Below are 22,359 nucleotides of genomic sequence, written 5' to 3'. Positions count from 1 at the left end.
AACTCTTTACATTATACACTGATACCAGAAATAATATTTTTGTTTACCAAAAATTGCAGAGAGAAACTTGAGGAGGAAAACCAATAAAAGCTGCGTTTGCCGAACCACTTACCGAGCAGATGTGAGTGAACGGTTGTGGGAGGAGTAGCCGAACCTTCAATCAGAATTTTTGTGATGGTATACTCTTCAGATTTGAGGGGAATGGCCTTGAATTTATATATGGAGGTGAGACATGGACGAATCTGGACAAATCTCTGCAAGAATGAAGCGAATCTGCCGTATGGGTTCACGAGATGAAGACGGGGAAGGATTCGTACGGTTTCAGAGACAAAGGAGGCCCTATTCTGCCGCTCCTTGCATTCTTCGCAGGCGAATCTAGACTTCTTCTGGATGACTGTGCACTTCCCTAAACCCTAGGGTTCACGAGGATGACGAAGGAGAAGCGTACCTTGTAGGGTTCACGAGGGTGACGAGGAAGGTGTTCCACCGACGAAATGAAGAAGGGTCTGTAGTTGCAGAGCTCCCTTCGAACCACACGGTGAAGCAGTGAAGCTTCAACAGGGAAGCAATGAAGCTTCAACAGGGAAAAGACGAAGGAGAAGGGTCCGTAGTTGCAGAGCTCCCTTCGAATAAACAACATAAATTCCCGTTGGTTCGTAGTTGGTTCATAGTTCGATTTTTTGTGCCCCTTTTTTGTTTCGAGAAACGAGCGAAACAAGTAAAACTTGTTTCGTCATTCATATTTCTTGAAGCATAAATTGTTATAAATTTCAATTTATGTTTCAAGAAACAAGTGGAACAGAACACTTTTACCAAACGGTATTTATGCCGTTTATTTGTTTATGAGAACAAGAAAACACAGAAACACATTTCTGGTAACGTTATCAAACGGGCCCCAAATCATCTAGTAATGAGGGGTTTTAATGAGGAGAGAGTGGGGTCCATAAGGGGATGTGAGAGTAAGATCGCACGCACAAAGTTATGTACACAGGAGTTGTGTAACCCCTGCATCAGGGTGAGGGCTAATGTGAGCCCTTTCGTGTTTCAGATAGGGTCCACATACTCCGAACAAAGCATGGTGTGTACGCATTGGATTACAAATTTGTTTTGTTTGGTCTTTGTAGCAATTGGATTACAATTATATCAAATAAAGAAAGAATTTGAATTACATTAGAATCGCGTATTCCCGTTAAATATCATGTTAATATTTCTCTTTCTAACATCAATTATCGATCTTCGCCTCTATCTCTCTCTCTCTCCTGATTTGGGTTTTTCAAGTTCGTTTTTTTTTTCCCGCAAAACCCAAACTTGGACTGCTTAGTATCATAAACGTTATGAGTGTTATATGTCTGAAACAGTTTCGATTCGGTTTTAATTTTCACCGTTTTGTATCATTCTTTCGAAGCAGAAATCCAATTAATCAGATTCCTTTGGAACCCTAATATGAATGTTCGCAGTTTGTGAGGCCTGAGAGATGAATGGGAATGAGTTTCGTTTCTTCTTATCTTGCGATATTAGTCTTCCTGTAGCGTTTCGAATAGAGAGATTGGAAGGAAATTTGCCGGCGGCGAAGTCTTCTAGCTCAGGTATATACTCATTCAATACTTGAATTCTTAACGACGTTCAGTGCTTAGAATTTGAGGGTTTCGTTGGTATAATTCGTCTTTTTCCGGCTTTATTCTGCTATTATATTTTTAAATTTCCGGAGAAAGTTTCGGTAACAGACGAAGATGAAAAAATTGGGTTTTGTTGATATTAATGAAGGGAAGAGAAAAGAAAATTTCGTCATAATTTTTTGTTTCCTTGTGCAGAAATTGATTCCCCTTCAGAGGAGAGAAGGGCAGAACTATATGTTGAGTGCGGGTTATACATTGATGGCGCCCCCTTTGGACTTCCTATGAGAACTAGGTTTCACATAATTGTTACTTGATTTTTTTGTGTACTGTTTATTAGTTTGATGTTCTTTTCCCTTTTAGGTTGGTAAAATTTATTGTTTATTTCCTTTTAACAGCCGCTCTGATCTCTTTTAAATTCCGGATTTGTTGTATCTGAAATTGTGAAACTTACCTGTACTACAGGTTGGAATCAAGTGGGAAACCATATTGCTGGAATGAACTTATCACCCTTAGTACAAAGTATCGGGACTTAACTGCTCACTCACAACTTGCATTAACTGTAAGTTAGTAGGACTGCAGTGGATTGAATTAAGTCAAATCACTAAAATGTTTGCTTTTTTTTTTTTTTTTTTTTGGGACTTTCTTAATGCATATCAGCATATTTTTTTTGGTTGATTGAATCTATGTTATATTACAGATAAATGCGTATAAATTTATTTTGATAAGAGATGCGACATGTGTTTCTTTGCGTCCTTAAATGATCATGGTGACAAAATCAGGAAAAAACTACTACTTGAAAATTTATGTTGTTTGCTAGTATAATGCTGATGTCTCAGTCTTATTGATATATTAATTGCTTATGGAGTTACTATATGCCAAGAGATATCACATTATATGTTGACACAAAACCAGGAAGTCAATTTTATGGGCACTGTGAGAACAGCTGCTTTGATCCATTTGCATCATAACCTTTGTCTGGTTATCTCCCATTTAATTTTTTTTTTCTTGTTCACATTCCATCTGTAGCATGACTGCTTTGACTCTATTTTGGCAGCATAACTTTCGTTTATCAGAATATTTATATGTTATGGTTTCTATGTGAAGGAGTCGAACATTGAGATATTTGTTTGCTCGTTATATTCTTGGACTTCAGGTTTGGGATGTTTCATGTGTGAAAGACAAGGGATTAATTGGCGGGGCTACCATTCTTCTTTTTAACAGCAAGAAGCAACTTAAAACAGGAAAGGAAAAGCTTAGGCTTTGGTCAGGAAAAGAAGCAGATGGATCATTCCCTACAACTACTCCTGGAAAGGTTTATTTTTAGGGTCATTGTATTTTTGGATTTTATATTTCAATATTGCTGCTGCCCTTGTCGTGTTTTTTTTGTTAAAATTGTTTCAATTGGTTTCACTTATGTGTTATGGGTAACTTCCTACAGGTCCCCCGTCATGAGCGTGGAGAGTTGGAACGTTTGGAAAAACTTGCTAACAAGTATGAAAGAGGACAGATTCAACGCGTTGACTGGCTGGACCGTCTCACATTTAAAACCATGGAGAAAATGAAGGAAAAAGAGAGTTGCAGAAATGGAAGTTCTCATTTATACCTGGTTGTTGACTTCTGCAGTTTTGAGCACAGAGTTGTTTTTCAGGTAGGTTTTTTGTTATTATTTTCTCTTAACTAGCAGAAATATTTTTAAAATTTGTATTCTATTTATGAATTTATGCATGTGCACTCATAAACACGCAAACAAAAATTCACACTCATGGACCGGAAAATCCAGATTTGGATCTCAGATGCAAGCAGGTCCAATAATAAAATCTGTGATCTGATCTGAGATAAAGGTAGCAATTGCATTGTTAAGGGAAGAAATCAAATCGATGAAATGGGAAGAAAGAGAGATGAGATCGATCTTCTTGGGAGGAAGAAGAAAGAAGAGAAGAGGAGAATATAAGAAATCAGGTTGGGATACCAATCCTGTATGCACTGCTCAACAACACCAAAACTCTTAGAAAAAACTCATTATCCTTTACTCAAATCATCTCTAATTGATAGGGATGTATTACTTATATATTGATCTTCTAAAATTCCTAATTAGACTTATAGAAGGACTCCTAATCACTCTAATATAGTAGTTCAACAACTTTAGTGGAATCCACTTTAATATATGAATTTATTTGAAGTATCATGATTTAAGTGATTCACATATTCATCATGATTTGGTACCTTGCATAGGGTTGAAGAGAGTTTTATTGAGACATTGAGAGTTATAGTCCCACATCAGTTTGTTCTGGTCCTTAGTGCTTTCATATACTTGAGGAGCTCTCTCTACCTAATGCCTTTGATTTTCGGTTGTACCCTCTAACATGGCACTAGAGATATTAGGCCTACTCCCTCCGTTGATAATAAACCTGCTTGCATAAGGTCAGCCATAAGAGGGGCCATACATATCATGTGTACTGTTCTGGTCCTTGCTACTTTCATATACTTGAGGACAACGGTAGAAGTTTCGGCTGCAGGTTTTGATTGTTGGTCCGTGGCCCAAGTGGAAACTCGAATTTAGGCCCTCTAGACATAGTGGAAGCCTTAGATTGAAGGAACACACATGGTTCTATTAAAACAACTAAAATATTTATTAGGAATGAATACACATAAAATTAGGGACCATTTCATTTATTTCCAAATGTTATACATAATTCATTGCAAACTTTCTGAAGAGTGAAGAATACAAACAAGTCGCATTTCACTCCTTTTCCCATTCATTTTGAAAAAAAGAAAAAAAGAAAAAGAAAAAAAAAAAAGGTGATATACCTTCGCTTTAAATCTTGCAATAAACTTCCATAAGTGCAGCAAATTGCCGCTGTAGGTGTATTGCAGATTTGCAGTACTGCCTAATACCTTGTTCCACAAAGATATGGGAGTGATATGGTTAAAAAATTACAAAATCTGAGGTTTTCTAGGAAGCTCTCTCTCTAGAGTTGAAACTATCGATACTAGCGAAAATTGAAACCATGCATTTTATACGAATGGTTTGTATTTTTCCCACAAATCAATATTGACACCCAAAACATGGTCGAAAATTTTCGGAAATGTGAAATTTTGATCGAAACTTGGTTAGAACCAGGTATCACACTTGATTTCGTTGAACCTATTTTTTTTTTTAAATTTTTAAATTTTTAATTTTTTTAAAATTTTAAAAATTTAAAATTTATTTAATTTAATTTTATTATATATATATTTTTTGTGATTCTCTTGATGTGCTCTCTTAACCTAACACCTTAAGGTTTTGGTTAGACCCTCCAACAAGTTTTTTTGCATTGTTGAATGTATTTGTAATGTATCTTTACATTGCTTATTGAATAGTATTCAAGCTTGATCTAGTTCAAGCAATTAAAGTATTGAACATGTTCTGCTATATTTTTTTGTATTCCATATTCATCTAGTTTAGGCTCATTGTTTGAGAGTGATGTGCTAATGGGGTCATTGCGTTTGACATAACTCTTTATATACTTTCCCATTTTCTGATGAAATCCTCTTTTCCTAATTTTTCAATTTGATTTACTGACATATAATTCTGTGATGGTGCTTCATAATTTTCACTTGTTTGACCTATAGGAGTCGGGAGCAAATTTTTTTTCACCAATTCCTGTATCATCAACAAATGAACTTGTTACTGTGTGGGACCCAGAAGTGGGAAAAATCAATCCTTCTGAGCATAAGCAGCTCAAACTGGCAAGGAGTTTGACTCGTGGTATCATTGACAGGGATCTCAAACCAAGCTCTAACGAAAGGAAGTAAGCTCAAATTCCATGCTTATCATAATCATATCTTTTGTTACACTATTTATTTGGTAACATTTTACTTTAAATTTCTCTTATTTTCAACTTCCCAGCTATTGGCAATGTTGTGCTCTGTTTTTCACTTGATAAAAATGTGTTGCTTCCATGACTAAACTGGTTCATGGTTGGTGCACTTCTCAAATGCCTTAGTGGCTCTGTGCACATTCCTATTTCCTCTTTTAAGAAGAAATTGCAGAAATAATAGAACCTGGCAGCTTATGGTCAAATGCATAAGTACTGTATGCTCATGAATATATTGGCTCAAGTCAACACTTGTATAAACAGCAGATGATAAGACATATCCAAGGTGTGGCAAAACAAAGCAGTGCCACCAGCGAAATTGTTTTACTGAGGCACTAGTGTGATCGATAAAGTTTTCGGGATATTTTCATAGTCTTCTGTTATTTTATGTACTTTTTTGTGTATGTTGTTCCATTATTGATATAAATTCTTCAACACAAGTTCCCTACTCTTTGAATCTACGTAATGTTTCTGTGTTATGAAGTTGTATGATCCATCTCTGCTTCTTTGTCATAAGGTCAATACAAAGAATTCTAAAGTACCCTCCAACAAGGACCTTGAGTGGTGATGAGAGGCAACTATTGTGGAAGTTCCGTTTCTCTTTGATGTCAGAGAAGAAGGCCCTCACCAAGTTTCTTCGATGTGTTGAGTGGAGTGACCTTCAGGTCAGGATATTCTCTTTTTTTTCCTTTTTATTTATTTATTTATTTTTTGTGTGTGGAGGGGGTTGATTTGTGGTCCAAAATATTGAAGTTTGCTCCTTTCCATTATTTCCTCTGTAAGATTCTAAAGATTGGCTTCCGAGGTCTTGGTTTACTATGATCTGGATCAGTAACTTTTGAAAATGTCAAATGCTTGAATTAAGAGCGTGATATACTGTTGACCTATATAACCCTAACTCAACTCAACTAATTGCCCCCAACTAAATGGTTTTGGCTACATGTGTCATGTTTTACTTTAAACTGTTTACGTTATGTTTGTTCTTGTTGATTTTAGTGCTATTCCCAAACGGGGAATAGCGCTAATATTAGCGCCTACGACAGGGACCATTTGGTCCTTGTTATGGTTGTTTGGGTCTTTTTGGGATTTTCCTTATGTAAGTGGGGGGCTTTGTTGTCTTTCCTCTTGACCTAATGTTATATATTCATAAGAGAATTTGAGATTAGATTCACATTGAATTAATCTCAGGTTGCTCCCCATTCTTGGGACTTTGGTTACTTCATCTTCTTCCTCTCTTCTTCTCTTTTCTCTCTCTCTTTTCATTCTTGTTTCTGGTTTTCTGGTTTAGCTACAGCGTTTGAGATTGTAACATGGTATTAGAGCTGCTGTAGTTAAATTAATCGGGTTCTGAACTCCGAAGACAAGAAATCTGCTGGTTAAGATTTAGAGGTTCTTCTTCTTGGTGCGCAGCCAATCATTGCTGCAACTGCTATTATCTAATCCCTAATGGAGTAATTTTTCCTTTGTGAAGATCTACCTTGCCTTTACAGTTGGAGTAAGTGGCTGATTGCTTGATGATTTGAAGCCGCCGCCTCTCCTTCTTTTATTTTACTCTACCTATATGATGGCGGTCAGGTTTGAGGCTGCTGTTTTTGATTGATTGATCTAGTTTATCCTACCTATATGAGTTGTTTGATGCATATATATGCTTGCTGCCGATAGTGCTTATTGATGCTTATGTTTGCTTGTTGCCGATATATTTTATTGATGCCTACATGTTCAGATCTGAATTGTGGTATGGAATGTTGGATTGAATGCTAACTTTCAGATCTGAATTGCATTACTACCTATCTGGATACGTTCATCCTATTGCTTGCTAGTCACTCTACTTGATTGTCATGGCTGGGACTATGCCTGCTACTACTTCTACTGTTTCTTCTACTATTGCTTCTTTTGCATCGGATAATATCAATGTCCAGATCACCTCTATCAAGCTCAAAGGGAGCTCAAACTATCTTCTTTGGGCTCAGTCTGTTAAGGTGTATTTGTTAGCTAAAGGCAAACTGAGCTATACCACTTCTGAGGCTCTTTTGCCTGATGATGCTAAGTATGACAATTGGATGAAGGAGAATAATGCCTTGATTCTGATCTGGTTGTAGAACAGTATGGAACTAGATGTAGCTGCCAATGTTATGTTCCATTCTACAACCAAGGGAGTATGAGATGATCTGAAGGAAACATACTCCCAAGAGAAGAATATGACATGAATCTATGACATATATGAGAATCTTTTCCAGCTTCGTCATCTGACAAATCCCTCTCTGAGTATTACAATGCCTTTAAGGGAATGGTGGAAGAGTTAAATGTCTTCTAGCCTCTGACTACTGATATTGAGAAGTTGAAGGCTCAGCGGAATGAGTTCTTCGTTTCCAAATTTTTGGCCGGTCTGAACAGTGATCTGAAGGCAGTAAAGGGCCATCTACTTACTGGTGATACAGTTCCTACTCTGAATGATCTTTTTTCACGAATACAGCGTATCACATCCTCATCCAAATCTGATCAGCCTTCCAGAGATAATTCTGCATTCTTTGCTAACCGTGGCTGTGGGCGCGGTCGCGGAGGACGTGGTCCTATGGGTCGAGGTTCTAGTGGACAGTCCTCGGATTGCACCGGTTGCCAGTGTACTTTCTGTGGGAAACCTAACCATACTGTAGAGACGTGCTGGGCCAAGCATGGCAAGCTAGAGTGGGCAACTCAGTTAGCCAACCATGCAGTGTCCGATGATGGTATTGATACTGTATTTCCGGCGACTACTACACCTATACCTGCTTCAGGAGATTCTTCTACTAGTATGCGCGATGACATCAACCAGTTACTCTGACACTTGCACTCTCTTGAGGCTTCTTCAAGTACATCCCATGGTGCCTCCACATCCGCTGCTACCCTTGTGCATGCAGGTACATCAGCCCTTCTTTCCACTACATCTACCCCTTGGATCATTGATTCAAGTGCTTCCGCTCACATGACTGGTAAGTCATCACTTTTTCAGACCTTCTCATCCAATACTAGTTCTATATCTGTCATTCTTGTTAATGGTACATCCACCCTTGTCCTTGGACATGGTACTATTTCTCCTACTTCATTGCACTTATCGTCTGTATTACATGTATCTTAATTCCTGTTAAGTCTTCTTTCTGTGAGTCAATTGACTAGATCTCTCAATTGCTCAGTAACCTTCTTTCTCTCTTATTGTATTTTTCAGCATCTTCACTCGAGGAAGACGATTGGTGGAGGGTGTGAAAAGGATGGATTGTATTATCTTAACAGTGGCTATCCTCCCACTTCTGCTGCCACTACTGTTGTTAGGGATGTCTCTCCATTCCAATGGCACTGCCATCTAGGACACTTGGCCTTACCTAGATTACAACTTTTGTTTCCCAGTTTTCTACATGTTTCTAGATTAGAGTGTGAGGCCTGTGAGTTGGATAAACACTATCGGGTGTCTTTTCCATCTCGATCAATGTCTCGTAGTCCGTCGTTGTTTTCTTTAGTTCATTCTGATATATGGGGTCCTTGCAGAGTTAGTAATAGGTTTGGTTTTCGCTATTTTGTTACATTTGTAGATGATCATTCTCGCCTCACATGGCTTTACATGTTAAAGGACAGATTTGATTTTCTATCTGTGTTTCAAAATTTCTATAGTGAAATAAAAACTCAGTTTGGCATTTCCATCAAGATTTTTCGTTCTGATAATGGTTTAGAATATGCTCAAAATGATATTTCTAACTTTTGTGATACCCATGGCATGATTCATCAGAGTAGTTGTGAATATACCCCACAGCAAAATGGGATTGCAGAGCGTAAGAACCGGCACCTCCTAGAGGTAGCTCGGGCTATTATGATACATATGCATGTTCCTAAGCATTTTTGGAATGATGGGGTTTTAACCACATGTCATTTGATTAATTGCATGTCTGTTCTGTCGAATAGGTCTCCCTTCTCTATCTTATACCCTACTCTACCTAGTTTTCCTCTTCCTCCCCGGGTTTTTGGGTGTGTGTGCTTTGTTCACAATCTTCACATGCATGTGGATAAGTTGTCTCCATGGGCTACTAAATGTATTTTTTTTTGCTACTCTCGTACCCAAAAAGGATACAATTGCTATGATCCTATTACTCACCGGAATTTTGTAAGTGCCAATGTGACCTTTTTTAAAGGTACTTTCTTATCTTCACAGGTGTCTCGGCTTATTGAGGAGTGGTCATTTACCTCTCCTCCTCCCATTCCATCCCTTATACCGATTCCTGATACCCCTAGTACCAGTGCACCTGTTCCACCTCCTCTACAGGTTTATCGGCGCAGGGCGAGGTTTGGACAGTCCAGTGGCGAGGTTATTGATCCAGCTACTACACATCCTCCATCGTTCCCTTCCTCTGGTGAAGTTCTTCCTTCTGATCCATCTGATGACTTACCAATTGTTAGCAGGAAAGGTATACGTTCTTGCACTAAAAAATCCTTGGTTTACTCTATTGATAAGTTTATGTCTATCTCTCACCTTCCACCCTCTATTCATGGCCTTGCTCTATCTCTTTCTACTAATCTTGTTCCTCGTACTCATTCTGAGGCTCTCCATATCCCTGGATGGAAGGGTGCCATGGATGTAGAAATGGATGCTCTCTTGAGTCGTGGTACCTGGAGTCTAGTAGATTTACCTCCTGGCAAGGACCTGGTGAAATGTCGCTGGGTATACACTGTTAAGTATCACTCTTATAGCTCTATTGAGCGGTTGAAGGCTCGTCTGGTTGCCAAGGGTTACACTCAGACTTATGGTGTTGATTATTTTGACCCTTTCTCCTGAGTTGCTAGACTTAACTCTGTTCGCGTTCTTATCTCTCTTGCTGTCAACTTTGATTGTTCCTTATCTCAGTTGGACATCAAGAATGCCTTCTTGTATGATGATCTACAGGAGGAAGTTTATATGGAGCAACCTCTCGGGTATGTTTCTCAGGGGGAGAATAAAGGTCGGGTGTGTTGTTTACACAAAGCGATCTATGGTCTCAAACAATCTCCTCATGCATGGTTTGATAAGTTCAGTGCTACTATAGTCACTTGTGGGTTTTCTCAGTGTTACTCTGATCACTCTGTGTTTGTTCGCCGCAGGGGTGACAAGGTTGTGTTGGTAGTGTATGTTGATGGTATCATCCTGACTGGTAATGATGAAACAAGAATCTATGAAGTGAAAAGTCACCTCCAACATCATTTTCAGACAAAGGATCTAGGCCAACTTCATTATTTCTTTGGGATTGAGGTAAGCCGAAGCAAGAAAGGGATTAGTCTATCCCAAAGGAAGTATGTAGTGGACCTCCTATCTGATATTGGGATGCTCACATCCAAGCCTGTTGATATCCCTATGAATCCTCACCAAAAGTTTGGTGTTGATGATGGTGAACCTCATCAGGATATACACCAGTACAGAAGTCTAATTGGCAAGCTAATTTACCTTACTGTGACTCGTCTTGATATCTCCTATGTTGTTGGAGTTCTCAGTCAGTTCATGTAGTCTTCTCAGAAGGCTCATTAGGACGTTGCTGTTCATGTTCTCTGCTACTTGAAGAGGGCCCCTAGCAAAGGCTAGTGTATCGTCCTAATCGGCACATGGATCTTGTTGGCTACTCAGATGCTGATTGGGCTGGCTCTGCTAGTGATCGGAGATCTACCACTAGATATTGTATCTTTGTTGGAGGTAATTTGGTCACGTGGCATAGCAAGAAACATACCACCATTGCCTGATCTAGTGCAGAGGCAGAATACAGAGCTATGGCTCATACTACAACTGAATTGATGTGGTTGTGTTCGTTACTCTTGGAGTTGGGATTTCCAGTAACCAAACCTATGTAGATGCATTGTGACAACCAAGCTACTGTGTATATTGCTAGCAATCCGGTCTTCCATGAGAGGACCAAACATATAGAGGTGGACTGCCACTTTGTTCGTAATGCTGTTCTAAAGAAGCTGATTGAGACTCCGTTTGTTTCATCAAAGAATCAGTTGGCTGATATGTTCACTAAGTCCTTATTTGCTCCTAGCTTCCGCAGTAGTTGTACCAAGATGAGCATGGGAGATTTATATGCTCCAGCTTGAGGGGGGAGTGTTGATTTTAGTGCTATTCCCAAACAGGGAATAACGCTAATATTAGCGCCTACGACAGGGACCATTTGGTCCTTGTTATGGTTGTTTGGGTCTTTTTGGGATTTTCCTTATGTAAGTGGGGGGCTTTATTGTCTTTCCTCTTGACCTAATGTTATATATTCATAAGAGAACCTGAGATTAGATTCACATTGAATTAATCTCAGGTTGCTCTCCATTCTTGAGACTTCCTTTGGTTACTTCATCTTCTTCCTCTCTTCTTCTCTTTTCATTCTTGTTTCTGGTTTTCTGGTTTAGCTACAGCTTCTGAGATGATAACAGTTCTCAACCCAAAGCCATTCATATCTTTTCTCGCCAGTTTTTTCCAAGTCACTTTTGGTATGCCCCTTTATCTTGTAGATATGAATTTAATAATATTAAAAGTGATACTTATATTGGACTGATAAAATTGATATTGATAATCTAGCCTAGTATGCCAGTGGTTCAGCATAGCTAGCAAGCTCACCGAAGGCAGAAGCACATTATAGTTTGTAAAATTTCAAGTGATCCATGCATGCTTTACTTGGGGCTAAGATCTTGGAAAGTCCAAAGAAAATTAGTTTTACTACAATATATTATTCCAAAATTTAGTCCTTTGTAGCTTCCAAATTTATGCTTTAGCTCCCTTCTTATGTTTTGCAAAAAGATAAACTTGCAGGATCCACCATGCTGGCCCATGTTTGGGGACTCCTAAAAGTTTCCCCAACTTGGTTGATTTAACTTCGACTTCCAAATGGTCTTGCTATATTTTTAATGCTATTAAACTACTTTCCAAATTAGATTTCTGTTTCTGTTTGCTTCTATTTTCCCTTGTTGAGGGGGCTTATCCTGTCATCTTTAGGTTTTTTTTTATTACTTACGAACAAAAAATCAACCATCATTGCATGAAGATTCATATGTTGTTGTATTTACAGGAGGCAAAACAAGCAATAGAACTGATGGGGAAATGGGAAACCATTGATGTGACTGATGCACTGGAGCTTCTATCTCCCATTTTTGAAAGTGAAGAGGTACAAATTGAACATAATCTTCAGTATTTACTGGTTTTTCAGCTGTGAAGCTCCGTTATTTTACTGCAGTGGAGCATTGTCCTCTATTCTACTCCCCTTTGGGCTTATTTAAAATTGGTATCTATCCTAGTGTCACTTGCACTCACGTAAAATGCACTGTAAAAGCAGCTTTGGGGTGCATTTAGCATGTTTTTCTGTTACTCAGGTTCCAGAACCAAAGTGTGTTTTTTGTTATTGATTGTTATTTTTCTGTTATACAGTAATCCCAAAAGTGGTTGGTTTAGAGAAAAACAGTCAACCATTTTCATTCCACAGGATAGAGCGTCAAATATTGAGTATTTGGAGTGAAAAAACAGTTGATCTCCATAAATTGATGCTGGATGCAGCCTCAATTACAAGATTTATTTTTGTTTTTGTATGAATAATGAGCTTGCTTTTATGAGCTAAAGGACAAGATATATGGTTGAGGCTTGGAAGACTGATGAGTGATGTGTAGTTTCTTCCATCCTTTGTCTCTCGGAGAAATTTCAATTACAAAGGCCTTAAGTTAATTGATTTGGGCTTTCTCCTATTGTTAGCTCAAGATACTCATGAATCTTCTCTCAACATCATAACATGAAGATTCACCAGTCTGGTTTTTATCTCTTTTTCTGAAGTAACACCAGTACTTTGACCTCACTCTCACAGATCCTCAAAAGCATTTCAGAAGACTTAGATTATAATCCTTTTGCATGATCATCAAATTGCTAGTGGAAAAGTTTGATCCTTCCCTCCCTACCATGAAAACTCTTATCACTTATCAGATTCATTGTTTGGGGAACCTCTGGATATTGCTGCACAGAAGATTGGGTTACTTACCGAAACTGAGCTGCTTTATCTTGTCAAGTCATAAGTATTCTACGAAAGTATTTGTTCCCAATTCTCAGGATTTGCAAGTTCTTTATCGTTAACAATTGAAGGAGTAAATGGGCAAACATCCCCAACTGTAGTTTGAAAAATGCAAATTATTTTTAACATCCTTATGGATTAGTGTGTGCTTTGGCATCACCTCTTGCATTTTGGCTTTATCCCTAGTCAAGAAATGTTGCAGATGCAGTTGATCTTCCAGAGTTCCAGGACTACTGGGAATTTTCTTTCTTTGTTTATCCTGATATGTACTGCACTATTTTTTATTTTATTAGTGTGGATTTCTGGTTATGTATGTTGTTTTTATTCCCCTCTGGACAGGTTCGTGCATATGCTGTAAGCGTCCTTGAAAGAGCTGATGATGAAGAGCTTCAGTGTTACTTACTTCAGCTGGTCCAAGCTCTTCGGTTTGAGCGTTCTGATAAATCTCGCCTTTCTCATTTCCTTGTGCAACGCTGTATGTTTAAAGTAGCTCTTTTAAGAAACTTCTAGAAACCACAGTAATTTACGGCTAGCTTCCTTAATCTTGATCCAGTAATCTTGATCTCATCTGAAAGGACTCTTCTGGAATTTTGACAGCCTTGTGCAACATTGAATTGGCTAGCTTCCTTCGATGCTATGTGGCTCTGGAACTCCATGATCCTGCATATGCAAAGCGTTTTTACTGTACCTATGAGATCCTTGAAGACAATATGATGAAGGTATGGACTTGTCATCTTTTAAGGTGTTTGTTTTGCCCTATGTTGATGCTCTCTCTGCTTAGTCTGGTTATCCTGATACTTGAGGGAAAAATGTCATAAAAACCATTCATTATGTTCAGTGGCCGCTGCAAAACCCTGATTATTTAATGCTAAATATTCAAAAGATAGAAGGTAACCGAATCTTTGGAATTGATTTTGCAAATTTCTACCTCATACAGAAAACAGAAACTAATTCTAATTTCTTTAGCATATAGCATTGTCACCAGAGCACTCCAAAGATCTTAAAGTTAAACTCATTATATGGAATATGTTTTGCAAATTTTTATCTTATATAGCCAAAAAGATGATATTTTCCTTGTGAATGTTGATATATTGCTTCCTTGTGCATTGAGTTGCTCCTTTTTTTTTTTATTCCTCGTAGTCAAATTTAAGAGCATGTAGCAGTTATAGTATAAATTTTATGTCAGTGAAGTTATGTAGGTTTGGCAGCTTACTGTTGCAAATTGCAATAACCTTCTGCTGTTTGCCTGAAATGTTTACCTACTCTTGACTAAGTTGACAGCTGGTATTAATGGTGAAGAAGATGGGTACAAGTTGTGGCAAAGCTTGGTGCGTCAGACAGAATTGACTGCCCAGTTATGTTCTATAATGAGAGATGTCAGAAATGTACGTGGAGGGACCCAGAAGAAAATTGAAAAGCTAAGACAGTTACTTTCTGGTCTTCTTAGTGAACTTACCTACTTTGAAGAGGTACTTTTTCTTCCCCCCGTTACATTTATTTATTTATTTATTTTCTCCAGTTTCTATATATTATTTATCTGCTAGAGACTCAACTGGAGGCTGGACCATGTTGTCTCATATGCTGAGGCAATGGAAATTTTGTAGTGGACTCCTTGGGAACATTGTGTAAATAGAGTTCCCTTCTACATAGGGAATTCTGTTCCCAAATTTTCTTCTACATCATTTTGTGACTTACAGAATAATACCTAATCAGTAATTCCTGTTGCTTTTTTCATATTTTCCCCTTGTGCATAGTCTTTTAATTGTGCGGTATTGACATTCTCAGCCAATACGATCGCCCCTGGCACCTGGTGTGCTAATCACTGGGATTGTGCCGTCAGAGTCATCAATCTTTAAAAGTGCATTGCATCCTCTGCGCCTGACTTTTCGAACTGAAAATGGTGGAAGCTACAAGATCATTTTTAAGAAAGGGGATGACCTTCGTCAAGACCAATTGGTAAATGCTAAATTTCATCTGCTTAATCAATTCCCATGAACATTCAGGGCTTTTATCCATGTTTATTTGTTGCACTACTAAAAAGGATGTTGGTTTCCCTGCCGGGGGGGGGGGGGGGGGTTGAGGGATGTGTATCTATTTTGACTTTTGAGTGTGTAATTTTGTAGGCCACAATGATGCTGTCATGCTGTATTCTAGCAACCATGATTTGTTGATCTTTCTTTCTTTGTAGGTTGTTCAAATGGTTTCTCTAATGGATCGATTGCTTAAATTGGAGAACCTTGATATGCATTTAACTCCATACAGAGTACTAGCAACTGGACCAGATGAAGGAATGCTGGAGTTCATACCATCCAGTTCCTTAGCACATGTAAGTAAATCTTTGAATATTGCTTCACAGGCAGGTAATGTTGTACTGAATTTGAATAATCAAAACAGTAGCCAAATAATAAGATCTTACAATCAAAGAATAGTTCAGATTAGGGAAAATTGGGTGATTCCTAATAACTATTGGAATAGGGGTAAAACAGTAATTTACCTACTATAATTAGGGTACAGTATATGAAATTAAGTTAGTGATTTCAGATATGTTGTAATCCAATATCAGTAGCTTAATCAGGACCAGCAAACAGAATCGGCTATGAAAGACGGAAGGCCTAAACAGTGTTCTAATGACGGTAGGGGCAGAATAGGGAAAACAAAAATATATTCAAATCCAGTTGTTAGAACAGGGCCAAAATTGAATCGATTTCTATTTTACGGTTCGAGAACATATGGTAGAAATTTCAGAATGATCAGGTGGCTAGTTTGCTTACTCTCAAAAATGCCCTGCATGCAATCTTCTAGAAACTAGGTTCTATTTGTAGAAAGTTAAGAACAATCTTACTTGATTATGGATGAACAAGATGATGGAATAATAAGAACAAAAAAAAAAAAAAAAACAACGGGCTTCACACCGCAAGGTGGTTCGATTGGATCAAACACAAGGGATTCTTCAATGGAGAAGAGAGCAGCAAAAGCAGTAACTTTGTTTACAATGCTAGGCCCCCTTACAAGTTTATATTAAAAACTCAAAAATAGACTTAGATACTAAAAAGAAAGGCCTAACTCAATTCTTAACTAATTGGGAATTCTAAACTGACTAGAACTAAAAAAACAAAGAAAATGGGCTCATAACAGGACTGTGCTTATGGACTCCTAAACTAGCCTAACTAAAACACATAATAGCAAGTAAAATAAAGAAATAAATACATTAACTTAGGCTCTCTTTGGTATGATTTATATTTGTATTTATTTGATTAATTTCTATTTTTACATATGTTTGGTATAATTTATAATACTTATTTTTATTTATAATAAGTTAAAATAAACAAAAAATCACAAATTGGTCAAGAGCTATTTGTGATTTGTGGTGACAATAGTTCATTATGATTTTTGCGCTATCTTTAAATGAGCATGTGTTTGTAATCCTTCAAATCAAGGGTATATAGGTAATTTCGGTCATATTTTATACTTTTCAGATGAAACACTCCCAAACCCATTCTTTCCTCGTGAACCTGAAACTTGTTCAGCTTCTCCTCTCTCTCTCTCTCTCTCTCTCTCATGCACACAACCTTCCTGGATTCATCGATGCTAAGGAGCTTGATTTTGGAAGAAGTTCTGTGGATTTGAGTCTCCAAATTCAGGAATCAGTAGAGAAGACCTTCTCCATCTCCGATCTGAATCTCTCTTCGTAGCCAGCAAAGGTTTCCCCCAAAATCCCATTTTGTTTCCGAAAATGAGACAGATCCACCTTATAAAAGAGCACCATATGGAAGAGCATAGTTCTTGGAGAAGACAACAATCGAAACCTTTGATTCTTCAATGGTTTTTTGGAATTCAGAGGCGATATGATCGTCAAGGTTGCGCTTATCATCTTCATTTGTGAAGATACGGTAACCCCTTTGATTAAAGCTTCATAGAGTTGATCTTATGAAGTTTCTACTGGAGTCATCATCCTCACCTTCACCACCAAAATCTTCATCTATGAAGCTTAAGAAGACATCATAGTTCGTTTGGTGAGTGGAAGAAGAAGAAGAAGAAGAAGAAGAAGAAGAAGAAGAAGAAGAAGAAGAAGCAGCAGCAGCCATAATAGGAGAAAACCAACAGACCCAAGAGAAATGAGAAGATTTACTTTCTGAAAATTTCTGCTATTTCTCCATATTTTTGCAGCATCTTATCATTCAAAAGCACCTTTTGCTTAGAACGAGAAGGAGAACGAGATGGGCCCATGATGGTAAAAGGATGAGCCAGCCCTTGCTACTTCGATTTTCTCCTCTTTTCAGAGATTTGAAGAAATGGAGCCCAAAACTGAGGACCTCGATCTTCCAGATTTTGAAGTCGTGGATAAAGTGGTTGACAACAAAACTGAGGGGGAAGACGTAAAATCTGAAGACACTATAGATGCGAGGTCAGTTTCTTATGAGGTGGTCAAGGAAGTTGTGAATGATCAAGCGCATCTAACACGGTTAAGGATTGGGTTGGTGTTTGATTTGTGTGTTGGGATTTCATTGATGTGTGTGTGAAATATTATGAGATAAAAGGATCCTAATCAACTATTTGACAGAATGCCCCAAAGGAATCTTGTTTCTTACACTTCAAAGGTTGGTGCACAGATGAGATGAGATGAGAGTGCACCTCACATGTTTGAAAAAAATACTGAATGAATTAGAGAAATCAGATGTTAGAAAATTTATTATGCAAATAGGTACTACCAAATCTATTCTATTTATATAATCTATTATACAAATAGTAACCAAACGATTATTATTTGTGGTCCATAATTTATTGTCACAAATGATTTATAAAAAATTGGTAATAAATACAAATATAAATCATACCAAAGAGAGCCTTAACTAATCTCGTATGCCTAACCTATACCCATATTGAAAGCCCATTAAATTTGCCCATCACAATGAAAACCCATGGAACTAAAGGTCCAACACATATATAACCCATCCCAAAAGCTTACTTCTAATAAAATAATCCCAATTCTATATTTAATCTGCATCTGCAGGATTCATTTTATGCTTGCAAGTGCACTCTGCTATTATGATTTTTTCCAACCCTTCTGGTGTGGTGTCCTCTTCCACTTGTGCTTCTTCACCTAGATGTTTACTACTACTTTTGTTAGAATCTGCTCTTTAGCAAGAATACCTTGTTTGGCTATTTGTTCAAGCTCTTCGAATGGGTCTTTTTCTTCCCGGATAGATCCTTAAATAGCCATTAGATCAGGGCTGTTGCATAAAAAATCTATGTTGATTAACTATTAATTACAGGAGATGATGATGAAGGGGAAATTAGTCGAGAATGACCATAATAAATGAGACTACTTAGTACCCAAGCTAGTATGTTGTGACTCAAATAAATCGATGTGTATCTCATCTCTTAATAATCATCAATAATCACTGCCACGTTACTGCTTAGAATCTAGATAGCTTTGCTTCACTGTATGTACGAAAAGTCTTGGTCATACTTTGATTATTTTGTTATGAGATGGGTCTAATAAAATATTCATTGCTTATCTTCACCCGTCTCTCAATTTGTGGCACTTTCCTAGAGTTCTACTTATAAGTTTTCATATCTATCATCTTGCAGTGGATTCATGAATTTTGTTCTCAATATTTTTCCAGATTCTATCAGAGCACCGAAGTATTGTAAGCTATCTGCAGAAATTTCATCCTGATGAAGATGGGCCATTTGGGATAACAGCTACATGTCTTGAAACATTTATAAAAAGCTGTGCTGGCTACTCTGTTATCACATATATACTAGGAATTGGTGACAGGTAATCATTTTAGCTCTGTACTATGAAATGTAAAGAAATCATCTCAGTGCCTCCATGTACTGGAAATAGCATTAGATCCTGCTACATTTTAGCACATAATTTATGGAGTTCCATTTAGAAGTTCTCTAGAGTTTTAAAAGTTCAAAACATACCAGGAAAAGGGTGGTATTTTGTATTGTGAATATTTAGGGAAAAGTTGAAGAAGGAAAAACATCTACCATGGACTGTTGGTCTATTACTTAAAAGGGATCATGACCATTATAGTTGAACTTGGCAGCTGAATCATGATGAACTTTAGAATTTAGGAGCTATAATTCTAGTTCATTTGGAATTTTTATGCTGAACAGTGACACTGTGACTAAACTTTAACGTGTTTGTGTCGACCATTTTTTATTGAAGGGCATTTTTGAATCATCTATTTAGAGTAGTTGTTCAGTCGTCAGTTTTTTTTTGGGGGGGGGGGGTTGGTCTGCTCTGAGCTTGTTTTCTCTTATTTTTTTATGGGGTAGTTTTAAATTTATAGAAGTGTCCAAACAACTTGTTTTTGTTGTGTCTAGAAAATGCTTTGCTCCTGTTGTAAGCAGTTCCAATATGTTAAAAATCACTGAAAGTTTTATTTATGCCAAACCAATTTCAATCACCATTTTATCTTCTGTAGCACTGTGTTGCTTAGTTCTAATTGAAGTATCACTACTAAAGAAAATGATTTTTTTTTGAGTTGTAGGCATCTAGACAACCTTCTCCTTAGGGATGATGGGCGCCTCTTCCATGTGGATTTTGGTTTCATTCTGGGTAGGGATCCTAAGCCATTCCCTCCACCAATGAAACTGTGCAAAGAAATGGTTGAGGCTATGGGTGGAGCTGAGAGGTATCATTTCCTTGTTATAAGTAATATTTGGTTCAGTTTTTGTTATGGTAGTTTCTTTGCTTAAATATATTCCTGGGATGATTTTTGAAACGTTAACATGTTCTATTACAAACTGTGGTACTGGCATATGTGCACTAAAGTGATTGGTGGTGCTGTCCACAAGGACATGTATGCTTTCAGGCCCTTGACCGTACTCTTACATATGAATCACCTTGTATCAATTTATGGGATACCCCCCCAGTTTATGTTTGGACTAAACTTGCCCTTTCAGTAGGCCACATTCCATCTTTGAGGTGGTTCCATGACTGAAGGGTTGGATGCCTATGTGAGTGTGCCAACAGTCACAATGCTGTTAATGTGCTGCAATGCTAGCAATCTATCGTCCAATGATTATACATTGGTTTATGCTTAATTTGAAATCTTGTATGTTTATGTTAAATAGTTCCTGTATAATAGATTATGGGTTTCCTTCTGCAGCCAGTACTATACGAGGTTCAAATCCTACTGTTGTGAAGCATACAACATCCTCAGAAAATCTAGCAACCTGATCTTGAATTTGTTCTATTTGATGGCTGGATCCAACATTCCTGACATAGCTTCTGACCCTGAAAAGGGCATTCTTAAGGTGAACTCTGATCCTCAATTGTGTCATTAAACAAAAATATGCAGATTCCTGCTGCTTATCCTGATTCTTTCGTCTTCTTTTGATGCTTGTAGCTTCAAGAGAAGTTTCGGTTGGACTTGGACGACGAGGACTCCATACACTTTTTCCAGGATCTCATCAATGAGAGTGTTAGTGCCTTGTTCCCTCAAATGGTTGAGACAATTCATCGGTGGGCTCAATATTGGCGCTGATCCTAAATTTTCTTGGGTTACAGTACTCATTTTTATGATAGGTAAGTAAGAGAGAGAGAGAGAGAGTAGTTCTGTTTTGTTTATGAACATTTTTATCCAATATCTGGTTTATTAGGTACTTCTTTCCCGTGAAATTTTCAGATGAAGAACCAGTTGGACTGTCGGACAGAAAGGACCTGCTTCCGGAGCTTAGATGTATGCTGACTGTAAATAGATTTATGTAAATATTTTTCTCCAGCATCCATTTCAATGAAGCTAAACTATTTGTTTTAAAGGTAATTTTTATGTTTATCAATGTAATCACATTCTTGTGACGGTTCGAGTTCTCGAGATGTATGGCAAAGGGGTTAGATTGGCTGGAAGTCCTGTAAGTATATGTTTGCTTCATCAACTGCCTGCGTGGCAAATTTATCATCAGTCAGCAACAATGCCAACGGCCTTAGCAATGTAAGTGCCTGCCTCAGTTCCAAATCATATAGGGTTGATGTTTCAGTTAGGTTTAATCTCATATTCCCAAGTACATTGGAACCTTACGTTTCCATAGTTTTAGTTCAGGGTATAAGGATAGGGTATGACCAGTCCGGAAACCTATTTACGGCATGTCTAGAAAAACTTCTCTTGTCAAACATGGGAAAAACGTTTATAGAAAGTCAATGAGGCTGCATTTGCCAATTTTTTTTTGCATGTAATAGCATTTAAATTATGGGATGAAATTTAGCAAAAACAAATGGGATGTTCTCTCATTCTTTGTCTGAGAGCATAAATGCCTTTTCATAAGGGCGGAGCAGAGAGAGAGAAGACACATGCACCATTGCTCCCAAACGAATATAGAATTCGATAAATTTTAATATTCTTAATTTCTTAGAACCGAAATTCTCTCCAGGGTTACAAATTTTTTTTTAAAGGTAAGAAGGGTTGGTTGGATGACTCGTCTGACTAACTCTGTTGGATGATTCATACAATTGTCACGGGGAAAAATGATGTGATAATTATTGCATGATTCACCTAATTGTGACTAATTTTCACGAGAGATTATCGCGTCATTCTTCTACATCCATCATAAGAGGGTGTTGGAGAATAATGTGATAATTCACATATTAATTTCATCCCAAACAGAGACAAAAGTAGAACTTTGAAAATCAGGACTAGGGGAGGCTATGCAATAGTGGTTAGGTTACCATAGTATACATGAGGGATGATGCATGCCAATACACAAGAATAGAGTTCGATTAAAGGGGAGCTTACATGGAAGCATTAACAAGGGCGTCATATTTGTATCCCCCAGGTTGTTGGGGTAGGACAATCATTTTGTCCCACTATGTCTGGTGCAAATGATACACTTCCGAATGTCCACATA

General features: G+C 37.7%; 1 protein-coding gene across 2 annotated transcripts; it reads left to right on the top strand.

Annotated features, from left to right (window-relative positions):
• The first annotated feature begins 1,208 nt into the window (after positions 1-1,208).
• On the top strand, positions 1,209-21,364 carry LOC122077036 (phosphatidylinositol 3-kinase, root isoform). 2 transcript variants are annotated; one of them, XM_042642777.1, is made up of 18 exons: positions 1,209-1,586; positions 1,812-1,908; positions 2,079-2,175; positions 2,770-2,928; positions 3,055-3,264; positions 5,229-5,407; positions 5,991-6,138; positions 12,514-12,609; positions 13,837-13,972; positions 14,095-14,216; positions 14,772-14,966; positions 15,283-15,453; positions 15,686-15,823; positions 19,125-19,279; positions 20,004-20,147; positions 20,625-20,772; positions 20,865-21,043; positions 21,144-21,364. In XM_042642777.1, the coding sequence occupies exons 1-17, from the start codon at positions 1,475-1,477 to the stop codon at positions 21,000-21,002; spliced, it is 2,445 nt and encodes an 814-aa protein (XP_042498711.1). In that variant the 5' UTR covers positions 1,209-1,474; the 3' UTR covers positions 21,003-21,043; positions 21,144-21,364. The 2 variants fall into 2 exon arrangements, with proteins under 2 accessions (XP_042498711.1, XP_042498712.1); XM_042642778.1 differs by having other exon boundaries at positions 21,118-21,364.
• The last annotated feature ends 995 nt before the right edge of the window (positions 21,365-22,359 follow it).

Source organism: Macadamia integrifolia, chromosome 4, assembly GCF_013358625.1.
Source record: "Macadamia integrifolia cultivar HAES 741 chromosome 4, SCU_Mint_v3, whole genome shotgun sequence".
Classification (NCBI taxonomy): domain Eukaryota; kingdom Viridiplantae; phylum Streptophyta; class Magnoliopsida; order Proteales; family Proteaceae; genus Macadamia; species Macadamia integrifolia.
This window is presented reverse-complemented; position numbering and strand designations above follow the sequence as displayed.